The sequence below is a fragment of the Eumetopias jubatus genome, unplaced genomic scaffold (genome assembly GCF_037043125.1).
Source record: "Eumetopias jubatus isolate StellerSeaLion01/CBP00866 unplaced genomic scaffold, mEumJub1_p1.0 scaffold_1, whole genome shotgun sequence".
Lineage (NCBI taxonomy): Eukaryota > Metazoa > Chordata > Mammalia > Carnivora > Otariidae > Eumetopias > Eumetopias jubatus.
This window is the reverse complement of record NW_028274807.1, coordinates 213,233,690-213,256,745: the sequence shown is the minus strand read 5'-3', so window position 1 is coordinate 213,256,745 and position 23,056 is coordinate 213,233,690. Positions and strand designations below refer to the sequence as shown.

Genomic DNA, 23,056 nt, shown 5'->3' with positions numbered 1-23,056 from the left:
TGTCCCCGAATTGGGGAAGGAGGCTGGCGGGTGGACAGAGGGAGGTGATGGAGGTGAGCCAGGCGAGGGCGCTGAGACATCAGGACCACCCCCGCCGTGCCCCACCCCCCCCCCCGCTCCTACCCCCCCCCACCGCCCGGCAGGGGCTCACTCCCATCTGGCCACCCCCACCCCAGGGCAGCAAGGAGCGCTTCCACTGGCAGAGCCACAACGTGAAGCAGAGCGGCGTGGATGACATGGTGTTGCTGCCCCAGATCACCGAGGACGCCATCGTGGGCAACCTCCGCAAGCGCTTCATGGACGACTACATCTTTGTACCCTGCGCGGTGGGCGGGGGCGGGCAGATGATGGAGACAGGGACAGGAGGGTGACTGACCAGTGGAGGGAGGGATGGCACGTGGATGCACGCAGAGAAGGGTGGCAGAGAGACTGCAGCACGGAAGGGAAGGACAGATGCCTGAGCAAATGAGCAGAAGGAGGGATGGGCAGTGAGAGCATCGGGTAGGAGGAGGGGACAGATGGGAGTGACAGCAGGGCTCTGCTTGGGGGCTGCTGGGGTCCTCACTGCTCCCTCTGCCCTGGGTAGCTCAGCCACAGTACCTTCCATCTCTCCTTTCTGGACCCGGCTCTGTGTTTTCCCGAAAAGACCCAGAGCACATCTGAGTATCTCCCTCTCTTGCTCTGAGCAATGGGGCTCTGGAGGCCCCAGGAGATTAGGATTTAGGGGACGGGGGCCCATGAGGAACAAAGCCAGCAAGAACACCGCACAGCCCTTAACGGCACCCCAGACCTATATTGGCTCCGTGCTCATCTCCGTAAACCCCTTCAAGCAGATGCCTTACTTCACTGACCGCGAGATCGACCTCTACCAGGGCGCGGTAAGACCGGGGCCAGGTGGGAGGCATAGCCCCGGGACCCCCAGCCTCTAGCCCTGGGCTAAGACCTGACCTTCCCCATCAGGCTCAGTACGAGAATCCCCCGCACATCTATGCCCTCACGGACAACATGTATCGCAACATGCTCATTGACTGTGAGAACCAGTGTGTCATCATCAGGTACAGAGAGTGGGGGGGAGGGGGTTCAACACCCTCCTGCCCAGGCCCCACAACAGCCTCAGCACCCTAGGGAACTTTGCTCAGAACTCCTGATCCAAACAGAACCTTACTGTCCCTCTCTGCCCCTGGCCCTGCTTTACTTTCTTTGTCACCCCCTGACCCATGATATATTTATTCTTTCATTCTGTTATTGTCCATCTGTCCATTCAAAATGTCAGCTCTGAGACAGCAGGGATTTTTGTCTGTCTTGTTCACTATTGTTTCCCCAGAATCTGGTATAGTGCCTAGCACACAGTAGGGAATGAATGAATGAATGATCAGGCACTAGAAAGGGCACTTACCCCCCCCAACCTTCCCTCCCCGATGGCCGTTGATCATTCTTTCCCTCACCCACCCCCAGTGGAGAGAGTGGAGCTGGGAAGACCGTGGCAGCCAAATACATCATGGGCTACATCTCCAAGGTGTCCGGCGGGGGTGAGAAGGTCCAGGTGAGGGGAGAACAGAAGGATGGGCTGGGTCTCCCCAGGGGCACAGTAATTAACGCCCAGGACAACCTACCTCGTCCTGACCTCTTCCCACCTCCACCTGCCTCTGCTCCCAGCACGTGAAGGATATCATCCTACAATCAAACCCGCTGCTGGAGGCCTTCGGCAATGCCAAGACCGTGCGCAACAACAATTCCAGCCGCTTTGTGAGTCTGCAGCCCCGCTTTGGAGCAACTGACACACACACACACACACACACACACACACACACACACACACGCACGCACGCGCCCCGCTCCTGGATGGGAGACTCACTTCCTGCTTGTAGTCCTGAAAAAGCCTCCCCCATCAGCTGAACTGTAGAAGCCTGGACTCGTAACATTCTTAATTATTTCCCTGGCTGTGACCATGCTACATCCTTTCCTATTCACAGTTCAGTTCCCAATTCTCCCATTCATTCTTTCTTTCAACAAATTGTTCTTGGGCTCCTTCTTTGTGTCAGGTGTTAGTGCTGAGCCTAATGGAAGACAGAATAGGCCAACAGATCTGGATTTATGGTCTGATTCTGTCACTATTTAGATTTGTGGCTTGGACAAAAAAAAAAACAACAACAATGTTTCAGTAGCTTAAACCTCCTGAGGCTCCTGTTTTCTCATCCATAAAGTGGGGATGATGTTAATACCCATCTCACAGACCTCAATAATTCCAGTCCAATACCTACACATGAAATGATTTAATAAATTCCATACACTAATAAGATTTTTATTCCCCTAAATATTATTAATTATATTTTTATTTCTAACATATTCATCATGTAATTATATTTTAAGTATTTTCCTCAACATTTTATTATTAAAATTTTTAATGGGGCACCTGGGTCGCCCAGTCAATTGAGCATCCAACTCTTGATTTCAAGGTCATGAGTTCAGGCCCGCATTGGGCTCCACAAGGGACATGGAGCCTACTTTTAAAAAAAAATAAAACACAGAAAAATTGGGAGAATGGTATAGTGAACACCTGCTGCCCATCTCCGAGATCTATCGTTAACATTTTGCTATGCTCACTTTATCATAACTCCATCTGTTTATATGTTTTTTTTTTTAAGTAAGCTCCACACCCAACGTGGGGCTTGAACTCACAGCCCTGAGTTTAAGAGTCACACACTCCACTGACTGAGCCAACCAGGCGCCCCTATTCATCTTTTTTTTTTTTGATGCACTAAAAAGTAAGAGAGCAGACACCATACTTTCTGCCCTGCCAACACATCAGCATGCAGATCATTAATTATAGTCCAATATAAATTTGCAGTGCTCTTTCATTTCTTTTAAAGTAAAATTTGCATATAGCAAAACACATAAATCTAAAGTGGACCATTCACCGAGTTTAGAAAAATGCATGCATCTGTGCAACCAAAGCCTTATCAACACACAGAACATCACCGTCACTCCAGAAAGTTCCTTCCCTTTTCAGTCAACCTTTATTCCCACCTCATCCCAGAAGCAACCACTCCTCTGGGTCTTTTTTTTTCCCACCATTTTTCAGCTGTTCTAGAACTTTATATAAATGGAATCACACAGTATATATTTTCAAACTACTGATACACACAACAACATGGATGAACCTCCAACATATAGTTATGTTTTATATTATTTTATTGTACAATAAAATAGGTATATGTCTTGTATTACAGGTGTCTGTGTAGTGGGATGATGTAATGGGTATTGTCATTGCATGACAGCGGCAGAAAGGAAAAAGTAAGGGGGCTTCTCTGCCCTCCAACCTCTGACCAGAGTAGAACCCAGATATTGTCAGAGACCAAAGAAAGGGCTTGTGGGGCCCTCGCTCGGGGCTCAGGGACAACCTGTGAGAGAGAGCCAGGATCACTGAAACCAGCAGTAGCCCGAAGAGACACGGAGGCCTCTGCGTTGTGGTCGAAGGACCAGGAAAGTGGTCAATAAAATGGGGTACTTTTATGTGCCAGGCACAGGGCTGGGTGCCCTGATGAGGGGAAGTTACTAGAGAAGGAGCAGCTTAAACAGAGGCTGGGGGGAAGGAGCTGATGCAGAGAGCGACCGGTCCATAAGTGGGAGGTGGAGAGAGGAGAGTTGAGATCATGTGGGAAAGAGGCCGCGCTTCTAAGACCCATCCTCTGTTCCTCCCCTACCTGCACCCCCGGGAAACCCTGGGCACCTCACCTGGCTCTCTCGGCTTCAGGGCAAGTACTTTGAGATCCAGTTCAGCCGTGGCGGGGAGCCAGACGGGGGCAAGATCTCCAACTTCCTGCTAGAGAAATCCCGTGTGGTCATGCAGAACGAAAACGAGAGGAACTTCCACATCTACTATCAGGTGCAAGGAAAGGGGCCGTGAGGGTGAGGATGGGGCAGAGGGAGAGCCCAAGGGGAGGCATGGGAGGGTTAGTGTCCCGGAGCCCAGGACAGTGAAGACCAGGGCATCACAAGGGTTGCGCCAGTCCAATGCCAGTTGCATGAGCATTGCTCGCCCTCCAGCTGCTGGAAGGAGCCTCCCAGGAGCAGCGGCAGAACCTAGGGCTCATGACCCCCGACTACTATTACTACCTCCAATCAGACACCTACAAGGTGGATGGCACCGATGACCTGAGCGACTTCAGTGAGACTTTGGTGAGCAGTGACCACCACTCTAGAAAGCCAAGGCCCAGAGAGGGGCAGGGACTTGCCTCAGGCCACACAGCAAGCGGGTGAAATAGGCAAGACAGGGATCCAGGTGACTCCCTGCGTCCGTGCTGTGGCCCCAGAAGCCTAACCCAGGAGGGCAGGGCAGAGGTGGCGATCCGTGGTACAGGTTCTGCCCCTGTTGTGCCTGCAGAATGCCATGCAGGTCATTGGGATCCCGCCCAACATCCAGCAGCTGGTCCTGCAGCTGGTGGCGGGAATCTTGCACTTGGGAAACATCAGCTTCTGTGAAGATGGGAACTACGCCCGGGTGGAGAGTGTGGACCGTGAGTGTGGGTGCTGGGGAGGGTGGGGTGGATGTGTGTATCCCAACTGCTTCCTCCTAAGAAGGGCCCCAGGGGGTTAGAACCCATGAGGACAATATCTGTGTCACTGGGCACAAAGGAGGGCAAAGGAAGTACCACAGGAGGCCCCAGAGCCTAACTGGCTGCTCTCTTTCCCCCCAACCCTGGCAGTTCTGGCCTTTCCTGCCTACCTGCTGGGCATCGACAGTGGGCGGCTACAGGAGAAGCTCACCAGCCGCAAGATGGACAGCCGCTGGGGCGGACGCAGCGAGTCCATCGACGTGACCCTCAACGTGGAGCAGGCGGCCTACACCCGCGATGCCCTGGCCAAGGGGCTCTATGCCCGTCTCTTCGACTTTCTCGTGGAGGTGAGAGGGGCCGGGGCCAGGGAGTGGGAGAGGCCTTGCCCCACAGTGCCCTGGGCTTAGACCAGCCAAGTGGGGAAGGCAGGCTTGACAGTCACCTGACCAATTCCCGGCAATGGGAGGCCTCAAGCAGGGGCAGGAGGGGATCAGGTGGAAGATTTAGGAGGAGGCTCTGTCTGGCTGTGGCATGGAGCCCGGGAGGAAGGGGGCTGCTGGAACCATCCAGGCCTGGACTGGGGTCAGGGCTGTGGGGACAGAGACAGATGGGTGCATTTGAGAGCCACAAGGGGGCTGTCAGGAGGACGAAGGGATGCACTGGACGTGTCAAGGCCAAACACGATGACAATACTCTAGGAGCCAACATTACAGAACGCTTAGCCTCCACCAGCTACCGTTCCAAGTGTCTTTACATGCGTCAATTTAATGCCTTTATAAAGCCCTACAGAGTGGCTGCCATTATTACCCCCATTTTAAAGACGGGAAAATAGAAGTGCAGAATGGTTAAGAGGCAAAGCGAGCTCCCAAGGTAGGAACCCGGATTTCTAACACCTGGGTTTCTTGTGCGGTGACTGGGGGCGGGGGACAGAGAGCTGGAGAAGGCAGGAGAGGAGCTGACAAGAGAGGACACAGCCTGCGAACACGGTCACGAGCACACACAGAGTGTGACAAGCTGGCACTCCCCTACTCTCCCCGCCCACATTGCAGGCCATCAACCGCGCTATGCAGAAGCCCCAGGAGGAGTACAGTATTGGTGTGCTTGACATCTATGGCTTTGAGATCTTCCAGGTATGGCCTCTGCTCCCCAGCCCGCACCCCGTGCCTCCCTGGGCCTCCTGCGGTAGCCCAGTGGCCCCAGCAGGCTCCAGCATCAGCTCACTGATGGCAGCACCCTTCGCCTCCCTTGGCAGAAAAACGGCTTTGAGCAGTTCTGCATCAACTTTGTCAACGAGAAGCTGCAGCAGATCTTTATCGAACTCACCCTGAAAGCTGAGCAGGTGGGCAGGGGCAGCCAGGAGCCAGGGGGCACTGAGGGTGGGGGCAGGACCATGAAGGTTGCTGAGCAACCAGGGGAAACGCCCCCCCCAAGCCTCCCATTCCCACCTCTCTCTGCTGACCTGTCCAGGCCCCGTCATGACATTTCCTATGGAAGCAGTTTTCTGCCTCTAAAACTTTGACAAGGGCTGTGGCATAGCCTCTTTGGTCATTCCTCCAATGATTATTTACTGAGCACCTGCTGTGTGCCAGGCACTGTTTGCAGTGTTGGGGAGACCGCCATGCAAGAGAGGCACAAAAATTCCTGGTGTTTCCATCCAATCCAATCCCGCAGAAGCAGAGCCTGAGACAAGGATTCAGGGCAAATATCAGGAGAGGAGTGAGGAAGTGGGAGACATATTAAAAAAAAAAATAGTTGTGGGGGGGGGGAGGCCTGGGTGGTTCCGTTGGTTAAGCGTCCAACTCTTGATTTCAGTCAGGTCAGGATCTCAGGGTCCTAGGATCAAGCCCCAGGTCGGGCTCCGTGCTCAGTGGGGAGTCTGCTTGGGATTCTCTCTCTCCCTCTCCCTCTGCCCCTGCCTCCCCCACGCAAACAAATAAATAAATCTTAAAAAAAAAAAAAAAAGCCAGAATAAGGTGTATTGATGAGCAGGTTACACTGCAGGCAATTGAGGCCAATTTCTGCTGAGCCCTGGGGGGACACTTTGTAGCACAGACCCAAGTTGATCCAGCCCAGAAGCAACGGAGCCAGGATATTTATCCACCAGCTCCTGTCTGTTGGTGATCAAGGGCGGTCTGGGGTGGCGGTCCCAGCCTGCCCCATACAGGGCAACGGGCTTTGTTACTGGAGACGGTCCTGAGTGATGAGATAGGGAGATATAGGGAGACACCCACCACACCTCCTTCACCCACCCCTGTGAGGCACACATTCTAGAAACATGCACATCCTTGTCCAGACACCCACCCCCATCCCTGCCCCCTTTGCTGCTCCCCAGGAGGAATATGTACAGGAGGGCATCCGCTGGACCCCCATCCAATATTTCAACAACAAAGTCGTGTGCGACCTCATTGAAAACAAGCTGGTGAGGACTGGGCCAGCTCTGCACGTCTTGCTGCGTCTGGAGCTGGGCCTGGGAGAGGAGGGGGTGGGTTAGGGCCCCTTCTCTACCCCTGCTCCCCGCTAAGGGCAGATGGAGCACACTGAAATATCCCACCAGCCACCTCATCCACTCACTCAACGAACCCTCCCCAGGGCAGCCTGCTCAGGGACAGAGGGGTCAACCCTGACAGGTGCCCCACCAGGCCATCCCAGTCTGGGGAGGGGAAAGGAGCATGGGTCCTTTATGGGGCTCCTCACCCCAACTAGCTTCCACAGCAGTCCGGCACACCAAAAGAGCACCTTTTGCTCTTGTATTTGCACCCCCCTTTCTCTTGTATTTGCACTTTTGCTCTTGTATTTGCACACACACCCCCTTTGCCCCCCACCTCCCACCTCCTCCACTCCCTCCCCATTCTGGGAACAGGATGGGGGCAGGGCCGGGCCAGGCTGAGCTGCTGCCTGCCTCCCCCACCCACAGAGCCCCCCGGGCATCATGAGCGTCCTGGACGACGTGTGTGCCACCATGCACGCCACGGGCGGCGGCGCCGACCAGACCCTGCTGCAGAAGCTGCAGGCGGCAGTGGGCACCCACGAGCACTTCAACAGCTGGAGCTCGGGCTTCGTCATCCACCACTACGCGGGCAAGGTGCGCGGTGTGCCCCGCCCCCCGCCCATCCCACCTGGCTGCCGCCTCCCCAGCAGCCCGCAGGGACCTCCCAGCTAGAGCTGCCGAGCTCCGCGACCCCTTTCTCCACCCCTCCCACTGACCCCCCAGGAACTGGCCTGGCCCCACACCCTGTTCCTTCAGCTAGAGCTGCGGAGACCCCCACTCGCCCCCGACCAAGGTCACAGTTCTCTTTACTGACAGGACAGCTCCGCCTAACGGGACAGAAACTCCCTCCCATTGACCCCCACGTTGGGCAGCAGACCCACACCCCGATCTGAGCTGCAGACCCCACTAACCCCCTGACCCAGGACACAGCCTTCTGACCCAAACTCAAAGACCCCAGGCCCAAGCTGTAAGCTCCAAAATAGGCTGGGACCCCCTACAGACCCCTACCCAAGACTATAGAAATCCGCCGGCCTCTGACCCTGGCCACAGTCCTCTCCCCAACTGACAGGACTATAGACGCTCCCATTGACCTCAGGTGGGCAGCAGACAGCCCCAGGGGTCTCTTGGCCATCCTGCAGTGCTCCGATCCCCAAACTTGGCTAGAGCTCCTGTGTTCCTTCAGCCAGGGAATAGCAGCAACCAGGAGTATGGAGAGCCCCCCACCCTGGATGGCGGACCCAGCCTACAAGCCAGACTGAAGCCCCCCATGGATCCCCAGCCAGTGCTGGAACCCTCCTGACACCAACCCCAGCCCCTCAGCTGACCACAACACAGATACCCAATCTGACCTCCTGACTTCAAATTAAACAGCAGACCCCCAGGGACCTTCTGTCCAGGCTGCAGCACCTCATCCCCCACTCTGGGCTAGAACTGCCGCCTCCCCCTGCCTCCGGCCCAGGCTGCAGCCCCAGCCCTCCAATCTGCACTTGAACATCAGACCTCCGGGGACCCCAAGCCCATGCTGCAGCTTCCTGCCCCTTATTGTGAACTATAAGTACCGCTCCATCTTGTCACCTAGGGCAGGTCCCCACGGGACCCCTGACCACCTGGGCTGTAAGCAGCCCCCCAGGCCTCAGCCCCTCATTCCCCCAACACTGTCTCTCTCCAGGTCTCCTACGACGTTAACGGTTTTTGTGAGAGGAACCGGGACGTTCTCTTCTCTGACCTCATAGAGCTGATGCAGACCAGTGAGCAGTGAGTAGCCTCCGGGCACAAATCCGCTTAGGGATGGGGGGAGGCCGGGAAGCTCTCCATCTTCCTGGGAGCTCCCATCATGCTTTGTGGGGGGTGGCTGTCCGCAGGGACAGTGTTTCTAGTGACTGGGTCTGATTAAACAGGAGCCCAAGGTCCACAGGAAGAAGTAAGGACAGCATTAGGGGCGGTTCCTTAGGGCCCATCCAGTCCTCCCCCATGCAAGCCCAGTCCATGCAGGGTGTAGACGGTGTCCCCTGGTACACCGTGAAAACACATCGTACCCTGCATTTCTCCACATTAACACATATGGATCCAGCTCCCTGACCACAGCGGCATACCGGGTTCCATTTTCTGCCTTTTTAACCTCCAAACTTTACTCAAGCTCTGCCATGTGCCAAGCACCATTTATTAGAACCTGTGGGGAAGGAGACTGGAGAGGTCAGAGAACACGGCTGCTCTCACTGAGTGGAGAGCCAAGTGGGGAGGCAGGCATGGAACTGGAAGAAAAAAAGGCAAATAGAATATAGCATCGTGTGAAAGGCATAAGACGGTGGTCAGTAAGAGGCTGAAATTACGGCTCCTGGACCAGCAACAGGAGCATCCTCTGAGCTGGGTACAAATGCAGAATCTCAGGCTCCGCCCCAGACCTACGACATCAGGATCTGCACTGTAACAAGATGCCCCCGGTGCCTCCTCCAGAACCACGTGCACATTTGAGTTTGAGATTCAGCGATCTAGAGCCTCACTGCCTTACATTCCACATCCATGTAGAATCCAGGCTACGTACATCATGACTTTAAAACAACCATCTTCACGTACAATTTGCATGCCATGAAACGTGCCCAACTTCAGAAGTGATTTTTTGGAAATGTATAGAGCTGTGCAACCATGACCACTACCCAGTTGGGAACATTTGCATCACACCCAAAAGATCCCTCGTGCCAAATGGCGGTCGACCCCTCTTCCCATTACATGTGTAATTTTAAAAATTTTCTTAAAAAAAAAAAGATTCTATTTATTTATTTGTCAGAGAGAGAACACAAACAGGGGGAATGGCAGGCAGAGGGGGAAGCAGGCTCCCCGCGGAGCAGGGAGTCCGATGCGGGACCCAATCCCAGGACCCTGGGATCATAATCTGAGCTGAAGGCAGATGCTTAACCCACTGAGCCCCCAAGGCGTCCCAGCATGTAATTTTAAATTTTCTAATAAGCACAGTTAAAAAGTAAAAAGGTGAGAGGCGCCTGGCTGGCTCGGTCAAAAGAGCACGCAACCCTTCATCTTGGGGTCATGAGTTTGAGTCCCACCTTGGGGGGTAGTGATGACTTAAATAAATAAATTTTAAAAAAAGTAAAGAGGTGAATAGATGACATTTAAAAATGTTTTCTTATACCCAATATACCCAAAATATCATTTCGACATGCAATCCATACAAAAATTAAGAATGAATGAATATGAATCAATTAAGAGTGAATGGACTACATTCTCTTGCCCCATACTGCGGTACTCTTTGAAATCTGGTATGCATTTTAACACTCCCAGCACATCATGATTCAGACAGGCCAAGTCTCAAGGGCTTCAATAACCAGTGACCAGGGGCCGCCATACTGGAAAGCACAGAGCCGTGGTTCTCAAAGTAGGGTTCCTGAACCAGCAGCAGCAGTGCCACCTGGGAACTCATTAGAAATTACTGAGCCCCAGCCCAGATATGTGAATGAGAAACTCGAGAGGAACTGGGTAGGGGCCCAGTGTTTTCACAAGCTCTCCTGGTGATTCTGGTGTCCACTGGGGCAAGCACTGGATAGAAGAACTACGTTGATAAAGGGCTAGAGCGTGTGGTGGGCATCATTCACTCTTTTTTTTTTTTTTTTTACTTTAAGTGTGATAAAATACACACACTATAAAGTTCACCTTCTTCACCATTTTGCATTGTACAGCTCAGTAGCGTGAAGCACATTCACAATGCCACACAACCATCCCCACTCCCTCGTTCCAGAACTTTTTCATCCTCCCGAATATGTATGGATGAGCAGTGCACTCGTTCTGTGTCATGGCGGTCGGAGAAGACCTTGCTGAGGAGATGAGGGAGGGGATTGTGACTGGAGCAAAGAATGTCGAAGCAATCCCCTGCTGATGGACAATTAGACTGAGCCTATCTAAGACTACCACAGGCAGCGAGCACGCTTGTCTGTACCTCTTCGCTCACACGTGAGCCTGTGCGTGTAGGATCGTTCCTACAAGGGGACCCGCCCCTAAAGCCCGAGATGCCGAGATGTTGCAGCACTACAGGGATGTTCCTACTGAACCGACCTTTGTTCTACTTTACTTGCTACCCAAGTCGTGCAGGGTCATAGCGGCAGAAGGAACAGCGCAAATACATCAAGGAACCAAAAGGACAAAATGAACTCTGCGGTTCTCACCATTACACCCCCCACACGCAGGGACAACTGTGCTAGCACCCAAGGTTCAGCTGCACCTCTAACTCCTCCTGTCCTCCTGCCCAGGGCCTTCCTCCGGATGCTCTTTCCTGAGAAGCTGGATGTAGACAAGAAGGGCCGCCCCAGCACGGCTGGCTCCAAGATCAAGGTGGGCCTGGGGCAGGAGAGGAGAAGCTGCACATGGGGAGGGCTGGGGTCTGTCTCTCTCTCGTCCTGGAGCTTCCACTCCTCTCTCTGGCGCCCTCTGTGCTGCAGGGTCTTCTTCCAGCTCTGGGGCTAGTGAGGAGGTTGGACCAGTTTCCTTGAAGTCCCCCCTAACTCTCTAAATCCAAAAGTGAACCATCATCTCAATAATTTTTTTGGTCTTTTGGTTACTTACCACTTTAATTTGAATTGTGGTAAAATATACATAAAATGTACCATTTTAACCACTGTTAAGTGCACAGCTCAGTGGCATGAAGCACATTCCCATTGTGCCACCACCCCCACTATCTGTCTCCAAACTTCCCATCTCCCCAAACTGTCTTCAGAACTTTCTTCAGAACTTTCCATCTCCCCACACGGAGACTCTGTCCCCACGAAGCACGGACTCCCCACCCCCTGCCCCAGCCCCGGCTCACACCCTCTCCTCTCTGTCTCCGTGGGCGGGACTCCTCTGGGGACCTCCTGGGACTGGGGTCCTGCGGGATGTGTCCCTCTGTGACTGGCTTACCTCACTCAGCATAATGTCCTCAAAGTTCGTCCATGTTGTAGCCAGTGTCAGGATGTCCTTCCTTTTTAAGGCTGAAAAATCTCCCAGCGTATGAATGGACCACATTTTCCTATCCATTCCTCTGTGGATGGACACTTAGGTTGTTTTTACCTTTAACCTATTATGAATAGTGCTGCTATCAACTGGGTGTCCCATTCTAAAAAAACCTCTTCATAACCACGCATTGAGCCCTTGCCAGGGCTGGCTGCAAACATGGGACACTTTACACATATGGGACTAGTCCCACCGGGTGGATGGGGAGACCAAGGCTCACAACAGCAGTCACTGGCCCGGACCACACAGCAGAGCACACCCCACATCGAGGTCTCTCGTGCCCCTCTCTCCAATCCCCCCACCTGGAACAATGTCCTTTCTAGTCTCCTCCAAGGGACTAAAATGTACAACCCAAGGGACACACACATGATTCCCTACTCCCAAAGCAGTGGTCCCCCTCGAAGGACAGGCAGAAATGTTCTATGCAACATGTTGTCTTGAGTGCTCAGTTACTCCACCAACAAACATTTGCTGAGCACTTACTATGCGCCAGATTAAGCAGTGAGTGTTGCAGACAGGAGAGCTCCTAGTCTGAGGTTCAAGGATCAGGTACACACACATTATCAAGCCCCATGGTGTGTGCTAATGGAAGAATGCACAGACCAGGGACACCCGACCCCTTGGCTCGCTGGAGTCAGCCCGGCACTCAGTGTGTCTCTGTCTCCTGAGCCTGTGTCCAGGGTGGGAGGAGAGAGGGTCCAAGGGTCCCATCTGTGCACCACCCCCGCCTTCTCCCCCACCTCAGAAACAAGCCAATGACCTGGTGGCCACACTGAAGAGATGTACGCCCCACTATATCCGCTGCATCAAACCCAACGAGACCAAGAAGCCCCGTGACTGGGAGGAGAGCAGGTGACTACCAGCTGGACCAATGCACACAGCCTGTCCCCCCAGACTGACCCTCCCTCGAGAGCCCACCCAGAGTCATGGGACCCATCCCAAGACTAACCAAGGATGACCCCTAGGACCAGCACAAAACTTCTCAGTGTCCTGGGGTTCTACCTAGCACCGACCAAGACCCTCCGGACTGCAGGGATGAGCGGAACTGAGCGTAGGGTGACCCAAGGATTAGCACAGTCCCCTCTGTCCCCAGACCCTAGGACACACCCCTAGAATTAACCCTGGGACTGACCACAGAACTCACACAGACCCCTCCCCCAGAAGCTAGGTCCCCACCCCACAGAACTGACTCCCAGACACTGAAGTCACCCCCCCAAACTGCCCCCAGCATGAATCCAGACCCCCCTGGTCTCACATCTGCCCTCTCCAGCCCTGCTCAGCAGCACCCACTCACGCCCAGGACCAGGAAGTATCCCCCAGGGGACTCACAGTGCCTTCCCCCTTAGGGTCAAGCACCAGGTGGAGTACCTGGGCCTGAAGGAGAACATCAGGGTGCGCCGGGCTGGCTTCGCCTACCGCCGCCAGTTCTCCAAGTTCCTACAGAGGTGAGGCACCCCTGCCTGCCCCCGGCCCTCCCCACCCACCCGGCAGAGGAACTGCCAGCATGGACCCCAAAGCCTCCCACGCCCTCTGCCTCCAGGTACGCCATTCTGACCCCTGAGACGTGGCCCCAGTGGCGTGGGGATGAACGTCAGGGGGTCCAGCACCTGCTCCGGGCGGTCAATATGGAGCCAGACCAGTACCAGATGGGGAGCACCAAGGTCTTTGTCAAGAACCCTGAGTCGGTGAGTGTGAGAGAGAGGCAGACACCTGCATCACCGCACAGGCGCAGGTCCTGCTCTTCAGACCACTTTAGGCCTCGGGCATGTTGCCTTACCCCCTCGGAGCCTCCGTTTCTCCTCTTGGAAAGTGGGGAGAGTGGTAGCCCCCCTGCAGGATTGGGGTGAGGCTCAGACAAAACAGGAAGTCCGCTACGCAGTGTGAGCAAGTGCTCAGAAAAACCTGAATTAGCCGGATAGTCCCTGGTGGCCAGGCGGCAGGTGGAGAAACTAACTTCCTTCTGAGCTTTCTCCTTTCTTACATTTTCTTACATCTTCCCTCCGTCCTTCCTTCACGAACACACTGAGTCCCTGGGCCTGAGACTCACATCCAAGTGGTGGTTGGTTGATCCCAAGACCTGCCCCCGGGTCCTGATCTACCACAGACAAACCTCATTCCGCATCCTCCATGCACAAATGATCCCTCCAGCACGTCATCATCAGCTCTTAGCCTGTTAGCGAAAGCTGGGAGCACCACCAGCTCCATGCTGCCTCTGCTTGCATGGAAAAAACGAAGCCACAATGACAGATCTGTTCTGGGGACCTACTGTAAGCATGGCGACTACCGTTAACAATGCTGTGTTGTATACTTGGAATTTGCTGAGAGTAGATCTCCCATGTTCTCACCACAAAAAAGAAATGGTAACTGTCGGCGCTAGCTAACAGTTCTGCAATATATACGTACATTGCATCAGCTCATGTGCACCTTAAATTTACACAATGCTATATGTCAGTTATATCTCAATAAACCCGGGTGGGGGTAGTTTTTCAAAAAGCAACAATGACAAAGAGCACATAAAAGCAGGGCCAAGCGGGGAGGGAGCGTCCGGCTGGCTGTCCACAGAGCACACAACCCTTGGTCTCCAGGTTGGACGTTTGAGCCCCCACGTTGAGTGTAGAGATTACTGAAAAATAAAATCTTAAAAAATAAATAAATAAATAAATAAAAAGGCAGGGCAAGGAATCCCCTTGGGGGCCTGCCTGGCCACCTGCTTCTATGCAAGGGTTGGACAGCAAACCAGGAGCCGGCCGTCCGGATGAACTGTGCTAGCTCACCACAGTCCCACGCTAGTCTTATGGCCCCCAGCCCGGGCTGCGCTCCAGCACTGGGGAAGGGCTGCTGCCTGCTCAGGGCTCGCTAGGTGCCTCACCACCTGCATGATCATAGCACCTGCTCTGCTAGCACCTTAGGGACTTGAAGACAACTGGGAAATTGTCCAGATGATTCCCTTGATGTTACTGTAACTTACAAGTAACTGTTCTCTCATCAAACCAAACACATAACACTGGGGTGAAGATTCTGGAGATTTTATGGCTACAAAAATCGTCCGTCGGGCTCCTGGTTGGCTCAGTTAGTAGAGCATGCAACTCTTAATCTGGGATCATGTGTTCAAACCCCACATTGGGCATAGAGGAAAGAAAGAGAAAGAGAGAGGAAGGGAGGGAGGGAGGAAGGATGGGGGAAGGAAAGGAAGGGAGAGAAAGAAGAAAATTGTCTTGGGAGTTTGGGCTCTTGGTCCCCCCAAACTTGTCTGTACCTACATCTAGACTTCTCCCTATAGATGCATTTGCCCCAAGAAATAAGAACAGTCTTAGGGGCACCTGGGTGGTGAGTCGGTTAAGCATCCAAATCTTAGTTTTGGCTTAGGTCATGATCTCAGGGTCGTGAGATGGACCCCCGTGTCGGGCTCTACACTCAGCACGGAGTCTGCTGAAGACTATTTCTTCCTCTCCCTTCTGCCCCTCCCCCCACCGTTCTGTCTCTCTCTCTCTCTCTCTCAAATAAATAAATCTTTTTTTTAATTTTAAAAATTGACACTGAAAAAAAATAGACAAAGCTAGCACTGGCTAAGACTATGTAAGGTACAATCAAATTCTGACAAAAAATGCAGTCTGCACATTTTGAGGTGGGGAAGATGAACTGGCTCGAAATAATGAAATTCACAAAGGGAAAACATTTCGTGGAAACATTCTGTAAGGAAAAAAGAAAGACTGAAAATTTGCACAGGACAAAACTGATCCTGATGAGAATCATTTTAGTAAAATGAAAACAGAAGAAACATGGGAACAGTTTTATGACTGTTTGTAACTGCACTGTATCGAAATTGAGCAAAGAACTAATGGAGTTGGGGACTTTCTCAACCATAAATGCACTTACGCTGGGATGATTCTGACTTGGATTCTGTGCCTTGTAAACATGGACTCAAAATATCCTCAGTGTTTTACATACCTGCTGGCCTTCACTGCCTGTCATGCCGGGCAGCTACCACAAACTGGATGGCTTAAGTCAACAGAAATTAATTTTCTCATGTTTCTGAAGGCTAGAAATCCAAAATGAGGTGTCAGCATGGCCACGCTCCCTCTAAAGGCTCCAGGGAAGATCCTTCCTTGATTCTCCCTAATGTCTGGTGACCGCTAGCCATCCTTGCCACTCCTGATCACCCCAGTCTCTGCCTCTGTCATCACAAGGCCTTCTCCTCTGTGTCTGGGTCCAAATGTCCCTCTTCTTAGAAGGACACCAGTCATATTGGATTGAGGGCCCACCCTACTCCAGTATGACCTCATTTTAACTTGATTACATCTGCAAAGACCCTCTCTCCAGGGAAGGTCACATTCACAGGTTCCGGTGGACATGAATTGGGGGGGGGAACACTATTCAAGCCAGTACACTGGGATAAGCTCGGATTTAGGGCCTATCTACCCACCTCAAGCACATGCAGCTCTGCCCTCTGCACATGAAGGAGATGAATTTTATTTTATTTTATTTATTAGAGAGAGAGAACACAAGTGGGAAGAGGGGCAAAGTGAGAGAGACAAGCAGACTCTCCCTGCTGAGCTGGGAGCCCGACCCGGGGCTCCATCCCAGGCCCCTAGGATCACGACCTGAGCTAAAGGTAGACGTTTGGGCGCCTGGGTGGCTCAGTTGGTTAAGCGACTGCCTTCAGCTCAGGTCATGGTCCTAGAGTCCCGGAATCGAGTCCCACATCAGGCTTCCTGCTCAGCGGGGAGTCTGCTTCTCCCTCTGACCCTCTTCCCTCTCGTGCTTTCTATCTCTCATTCTCTCTCTCTCTGAAATAAATAAATAAAATATTTAATAAATAAATAAATAAATAAATAAATAAATAAATAAATAAAGGTAAACGCTTAACTGAGCCACCCAGGTGCCCTGAAGGAGATGAATTTTATTTTATTTTCTTAAAGATTTTATTTATTTATTTATTTATTTAAGAGAGAGAGCGTGCGCACGCGCATGCACAAGCAGGGGGAGGGGCAGGCAGAGGGACAAGTAGACTCCCCACTGAGCAGGGAACCCAACATGAGGCTCGATCCCAGGACCTCAGAATCATGACCTGAGCCGAAGTCAGTTGTTTAACCAACTGAGCCACCCAGGCGCCCCGAAGGAGACGAATTTTAAACTCTGCAGACAGGAAGATTCCTTTCCCAAATTGAAAACGAATTCCCTTCCCTGAGCAGAAATAACGAGGTTGCAGGACACCCGTCCCATCTGCCCTAAACAGCTAAGGCAGAGAGGACTCCTGGTTCACTGACCCACCCCCAGTTCTGCAAGTTCTTTATTCATACCTGATGTCCTCTTAGCAAACTGCAGAACGTACTTCCGTGCCGTCCAGACACCTCATACAAGGCATTACTTGGGCATGCTTTGCACACAGACCCACTGACCCATATAATATCGGTCTGAGAAACAAAGGAATATGGAAACTCCACTCAATTCCCTGCAGCCTGTGAAACTATAGCCTTGGTGGGGTTAGGATTCCTTCCTGGTGAAAAGATCCCCACCTTTCATGAACACTTATAAACACCCACAGCTTTAAAAGTTCTCAAAGATATATAAAGATTTATTTATTTTAGAGAGAATGAGCAGGGAGGAGGGGCGGAAGGAGAGGGAGAGAGAGAAGCAGACTCCCCCCTAAGAACAGAGCCCCATTGGGGCTCGATCTCACGACCCTGAGATCAAAAGTCGGACGCTCAACCGAGTCACCCAGGTACCCCCTCCAAGATATATTTTTTTAAAGTGCATTTGAGCCAAGTATCTACAGACTTACTTCGGTCCCTGCGGCGAACCCTGGGGTTTCTGGGAAACATCAACCACCTTGCTCAGCAAAGCAGGCAGCCAGCCTTTTAGCAGTGATGTAATATTTGTGTATTTGACAAATCCCTCTGGGTGAAGTGCTAATTATTTTTCTAAATAAAGCCCCATTTACAGTATTTCCCATTTCAGTATTTCCCTGATTGACAATGCTGTCCCTTTTATCGCTAAATTTGTTTGAATTAGGGGCGCCTGGGTGGCTCAGTCGTTAAGCATCTGCCTTCAGCTCAGGTCATGATCCTGGGGTCCTGGGATCGAGCCCCGCATCGGGCTCCCTGCTCAGCGGAGAGCCTGCTTCTTCCCTCTCCTACTCCCCCTGATTGTGTTCCCTTTCTTGCTGTCTCTCTGTTAAATAAATAAATGAAATCTTCAAATAAATAAATTTGTTTGAATTACGTTCCCCAGTCATCTGTCCTATCCCACTAGGTTATTCTGTTCTTCGATCAGCACCCCCTTGTTCTTATTACTGAGATTTATAACTTTCATATCCAGTGGGCTCCTCTCCTTGATATGTTCACTGTTATTATTCTAAGTGAAGGGACATCCTTCATGGCATTTCAACTCTGACTTGCTCTAATACAGTTTATACCTTAAGTCTCCTCTGGACTGAGACTCTTAAAACTCAAAAAGTCTGCTCTCTGCAAAAACTTCTCTTCCAGGGCTGGCATGTATGGCTGGGCAGGTTGCACACTATACAACTACCTGGTCTCCAGGTACATCACAGTCCTATACACCAGGTTTTCACATTTACAGTATTTTGTTGGTTTTCTAAGATGCACACTGGTTCACATTTCTAACATCTCTGAAATTGGGGTGCACCTCACGTGGGTGACGTGCCATAACTTAACTAGCAGTGTGAGAAACTGTGATGTCACACCATTTTTGGCAAAGACGACACAGCTAGAAAAGGGAGAGCTGGGATTCGAACCCTGCAAGACCAACCCACAGTTTCATGTAATGCAGGGATTTGTGCCCCATATGGGGAGGGAAGCCTGGGTCCAGTCATTTGGAGGAAGAAAAAAAAGTTTTTTGACCATAGTGTATGAGCATGTGTGCAGGTGCCTGTAAGCAAGAGCAAGTGGGTGGGGTGGGATCAGAGAAAGACCCACCACCCCTCCCTCTCGCCTAGCTCTTTCTTCTGGAGGAGATGCGGGAGCGCAAGTTCGATGGCTTTGCCCGCACCATCCAGAAGGCCTGGAGGCGCCATGTGGCAGTCCGGAAGTACGAGGAGATGCGGGAGGAAGGTGAGAGGCTGCAGATGAGAGGCTCAGGGTGGGGACAGATGGACTTGGAAGAGCCAGGCCACAACCTCTCCCCCTGACCCGGTGTCCCCACAGCTTCCAACATCCTGCTGAACAAGAAGGAGCGGAGACGGAACAGTATCAATCGGAACTTCGTCGGGGACTACCTGGGGCTAGAGGAGCGGCCGGAGCTGCGCCAGTTCCTGGGCAAGAGGGAACGCGTGGACTTCGCTGACGCGGTCATCAAGTACGACCGCCGCTTCAAGGTGAGGCACTAGCAGGTGGGCACGTCCAGGATCCTGGCCCCAGCCTGGCACCCCCACCAGAGGTACACCCTCACCTGGCCCAGATACACCTGTCCACAGGTATATATTCACCTAGCCTAGATACACCTGCCCCATCACAGGTACACCCTCCACTGAGCCAGACACAACTGTACACTCAACTAGTGTAGATACATCTGGCTATTAAATATGCCCTCATGTAGCCCAGACATACCTGTCCATCACATACATCTTCATCTGGCCAGACAGAGCTTTCCACAATTACACACTTCCCTCACCCAGAAGCCCTGACCATAGGGCCACCCCCACTTACCCTGGACACACCTATCCATTAGGTATACCCTCAGCCAGTCTAGATAGATCTGTCAATACGTCTGTATCTTCATCTGGCCCAGACACACCTGTGCACATGTACACTCTCATCTGGCCTGGGCACCCACGTCCAGCAGGTATACCTCCACCTCTCCTGTACCTGTTCACTGGCCCAGAAACCCCTCTCTAGCCAATATACCCTTACTCAACCTCCTATTTCTTATATAATGTAACTCCTCATATACCTTCACATGGAGGGAAACACTCAGCTTACCTGTCCTTCACCTGCCAGCACCACTCCCCTGCCTGAGGTTGATCTCGTGGAGCCAGGTGGCCCATGCCCAGGGCTCCAGCCACCAGCTCTACTCCTGCATCCTCACAGCCCATCAAAAGGGACTTGATCCTGACGCCCAAGTGTGTGTATATAATCGGACGGGAGAAGGTGAAGAAGGGACCAGAGAAGGGCCAGGTGCGTGAGGTCCTGAAGAAGAAGCTGGAGATCCAGGCCCTCCGAGGAGTTTCCCTTAGGTGAGGCCAGGCCCTCCCCTGCCCCCGCCCCCTCATCTGCCCTCCTGTCATCCTCAGCTACCCTCGCACTGCTCACCCCATCTGTCACTCTGATCCTCTAACCTACGCTATACCTGTAACCCTCTCTTGGCCCTCCGTGTCACCTTCCCCTTCCCCCACACTCATGATCGTTATGTGCCAAGAGCACCTGTTCCCTCACCTGACGCTTCTCTATGACCACCTTCCCCAGCTCCTTGCCCCCTCTCGCATCACCCCTCACTTCCCTTCACCCGACCCTCCCCGTCGCATCTCACATGTCAGTCCTGCCACCCTCACCTGCCTTTCCTCCTACCCCTCCCCCAGCACAAGGCAGGACGACTTCTTCATCCTCCAAGAAGACGCCGCCGACAGCTTCCTGGAGAGCATCTTCAAGACCGAGTTCGTCAGCCTCCTGAGCAAGCGCTTCGAGGAGGCGGCGCGGAGGGCCCTGCCCCTCACCTTCAGCGACACGTACGCCCCCCCCCCCCCGCCACCGTCCTCGGGCTGGGCTGGGCACAGCTCCCCCTCTCCCGCCCCGCGGCCCCGGCCCGCTTGGGGAGTGGGCGTCCCCGCAGCTTCCTCCTCTCCCCACAGACTACAGTTCCGAGTGAAGAAGGAGGGCTGGGGCGGAGGTGGCACCCGCAGCGTCACTTTCTCCCGTGGCTCCGGCGAGATGGCCGTGCTCAAGGCTAGCGGCCGGACCCTCACAGTCAGCGTGGGCGACGGGCTGCCCAAAAGCTCCAGTGAGTCTGCGCAGAGCTGGGGGCGGAGGCAAAGAGGCGGGTCCTATGGAGGCGGGGCCAGCGAGGGGGTACTAACCAAGGCTGTGGGGGCGGAGCCAGTGAGGCTGGCCCGGAGCGGGTTAGGGCCGTGGAGGGGTGGGTCGAGAGAGATGTAATGGCAAGGACGCTGTCACGGAGAAGGCAGGGTCAGCGAGGTAACCAATGAATGGGAGAGAAATGTGGAGGGGGCGTGACCAGGGACATAACGCCCCCCAGTGGTGGGCGGGCCTAGAGAGCCGCGCCAATGAGAGGTGGGTCCTGGGGGGCGGGGCCAGTTACTGGGCAGAGCCACTGTTCCAGTAACTACGGGGCGGTGCCGATGGGACAGCCAGGGAGCCAGGGGGCGGAGTCTGGCGCGGGGCCACAGAGTGGCCTGGACTTGTGGGCGGGCCCAAGAGCCTGTTGTGGTCTGGTCACCACTCAAATTCCCATTTCTTTTCCCCTTTCAGAGCCTACACGGAAGGGAATGGCCCAGGGAAAACCTCGAAGGCCAGCCCAGGCCCCTACCCGGGCAGCCCCTGCGCCTCCCAGAGGTGAGGAGGATGTGTCTTCCCTTGCCTCTTGTGTGCTCCATGACCCAAGCCATGCCTGCTGTCAACAGATAGAACTCTACACAGCTCCCCCTCTTCCACAGAATACAGACTAAGCTTAGTCTGATATTCAAAGCCCTTCAGAAGCCAAACCCAGCTAACCACCAACCTCTTCTCTCCTCCCATCTTATACTCCTGTCACACAAGCTACATCTTATTTTGCCAATTTAACAAATTTGTTCTTATCTCCAAGCCTTTCCTTAGGCTGTTTGCTCCTCTTGTCTCCCAGATTCCCACTTGGCTTGAGCTCCTATTCATCCTCCAAGACCCACCAACAAAAGCCCTCCTACAGAAGAGGATAGGGGAGATCTTACCCTGCAGAGACTCCCTCTGGGCCAGTCCTTACCATGCTGGGTTGAGCATGTGACTAGCTGCCTCCCCCCTCACACTGGGATCTTGGAGCTAAGTCCTCCCCAAATCCTCCTACCATCACCCTGATAAATGACCCAACTCTTGCTCCTGCCACAGGCCTGGACCACAATGGAGTGCCTCCTTCTGCCAGAAGGGGGCCCCTGCCCCTGGAGATCACATCTGGAGGGGGCTCCCAGCAGCCTCTCCGGGGCCCTCCATCCTCAGCCCTGAGGGTCAGCAGGCGCCCCCGGGCACGGCCCCCCTCGGAGCACAACACAGAATTCCTTAACGTACCTGACCAGGGTGTGGCAGGGTAAGTGATGAAAGAGGGCAGCCCCAGGAGGTGGACAGGGGGCAGGGGAGTGTCTGGGCCTTGACGAGCGCTCCCTGTACCCACAGCATGCAGAGGAAGCGCAGTGTGGGGCAGCGACCTGTGCCGGGCGTGGGCCGACCCAAGCCCCAGCCTCGGATCCATGGCCCGCGGTGCCGGGCACTGTACCAGTATGTGGGCCAAGATGTGGACGAGCTGAGCTTCAACGTGAACGAGGTCATCGAGATCCTCATGGAAGGTGTGTGTCCCAGGGCAGAGCGGGGAGGAGTCAGACCCTGCTTGGCAACCCCCCATTCCTGCACACCTTTCCGGAAGAGAACAGAAGCAACCAGCCCCCACCAGAGATACTCTCTTCCGGGCCAGTGGCTGCATAAGCTAGAAGTCCTCAGGTCTGGAGGTTCCCTCCTAAGGCTCTCTGGGGGCCTGGCCTCACAGCAGCATGCCCAATCCCCTGGGCCTCATTTTTCTCTCCCGTGAAGCCCAGGGCTAATAGCAGAACCCACCTCAAAGCGACCCCTTGTGAGTAAAAATGGGTCGGTCATGTCTGGATGGCCCAGGCCACCTTCCTACCTTAGCCCCCTGGGCTGCCCGCCCCTCCCAGAAGGGCTTGGGACTCAGCAGCACCCTCTGCGAGTAAGTGGGGAGTCCCAAAGGGGTCATTCACTGGTCCATCATGTGGAGTGAGGGGAGGCACCCGTAGGAAGAGATGAGGGACGAGCACGAGAGAACGGTTTAGAACATGACAGAGTGTGAG

At 53.6% G+C, this 23,056-nt stretch overlaps 1 protein-coding gene and 1 long non-coding RNA gene across 4 annotated transcripts in view; one reads left to right on the top strand and one right to left on the bottom strand.

Moving 5' to 3' along the window:
* LOC114200832 (uncharacterized) overlaps positions 1 to 23,056 on the bottom strand; it is a 51,370-nt gene that overhangs the window by 23,728 nt on the left and 4,586 nt on the right. The window lies entirely within an intron of this gene.
* MYO1F (myosin IF) overlaps positions 1 to 23,056 on the top strand; it is a 31,675-nt gene that overhangs the window by 7,983 nt on the left and 636 nt on the right. Inside the window, exons 2-27 of one of the 2 annotated variants that reach the window (XM_028093145.2) lie at positions 177 to 314; positions 789 to 878; positions 961 to 1,055; positions 1,456 to 1,543; positions 1,657 to 1,746; positions 3,755 to 3,886; positions 4,048 to 4,179; positions 4,385 to 4,517; positions 4,707 to 4,903; positions 5,606 to 5,686; positions 5,809 to 5,895; positions 6,889 to 6,975; positions 7,471 to 7,638; positions 8,714 to 8,799; positions 11,301 to 11,382; positions 12,785 to 12,891; positions 13,386 to 13,484; positions 13,580 to 13,724; positions 18,995 to 19,109; positions 19,203 to 19,372; positions 20,085 to 20,230; positions 20,573 to 20,719; positions 20,843 to 20,991; positions 21,480 to 21,563; positions 22,089 to 22,284; positions 22,371 to 22,540. In XM_028093145.2, the coding sequence (XP_027948946.1) occupies positions 177 to 314; positions 789 to 878; positions 961 to 1,055; positions 1,456 to 1,543; positions 1,657 to 1,746; positions 3,755 to 3,886; positions 4,048 to 4,179; positions 4,385 to 4,517; positions 4,707 to 4,903; positions 5,606 to 5,686; positions 5,809 to 5,895; positions 6,889 to 6,975; positions 7,471 to 7,638; positions 8,714 to 8,799; positions 11,301 to 11,382; positions 12,785 to 12,891; positions 13,386 to 13,484; positions 13,580 to 13,724; positions 18,995 to 19,109; positions 19,203 to 19,372; positions 20,085 to 20,230; positions 20,573 to 20,719; positions 20,843 to 20,991; positions 21,480 to 21,563; positions 22,089 to 22,284; positions 22,371 to 22,540 (3,214 nt within the window). The remainder of the gene's footprint in view (positions 1 to 176; positions 315 to 788; positions 879 to 960; positions 1,056 to 1,455; positions 1,544 to 1,656; positions 1,747 to 3,754; positions 3,887 to 4,047; positions 4,180 to 4,384; positions 4,518 to 4,706; positions 4,904 to 5,605; positions 5,687 to 5,808; positions 5,896 to 6,888; positions 6,976 to 7,470; positions 7,639 to 8,713; positions 8,800 to 11,300; positions 11,383 to 12,784; positions 12,892 to 13,385; positions 13,485 to 13,579; positions 13,725 to 18,994; positions 19,110 to 19,202; positions 19,373 to 20,084; positions 20,231 to 20,572; positions 20,720 to 20,842; positions 20,992 to 21,479; positions 21,564 to 22,088; positions 22,285 to 22,370; positions 22,541 to 23,056) is intronic. The other variant, XM_028093146.2, reaches the window with a different exon arrangement.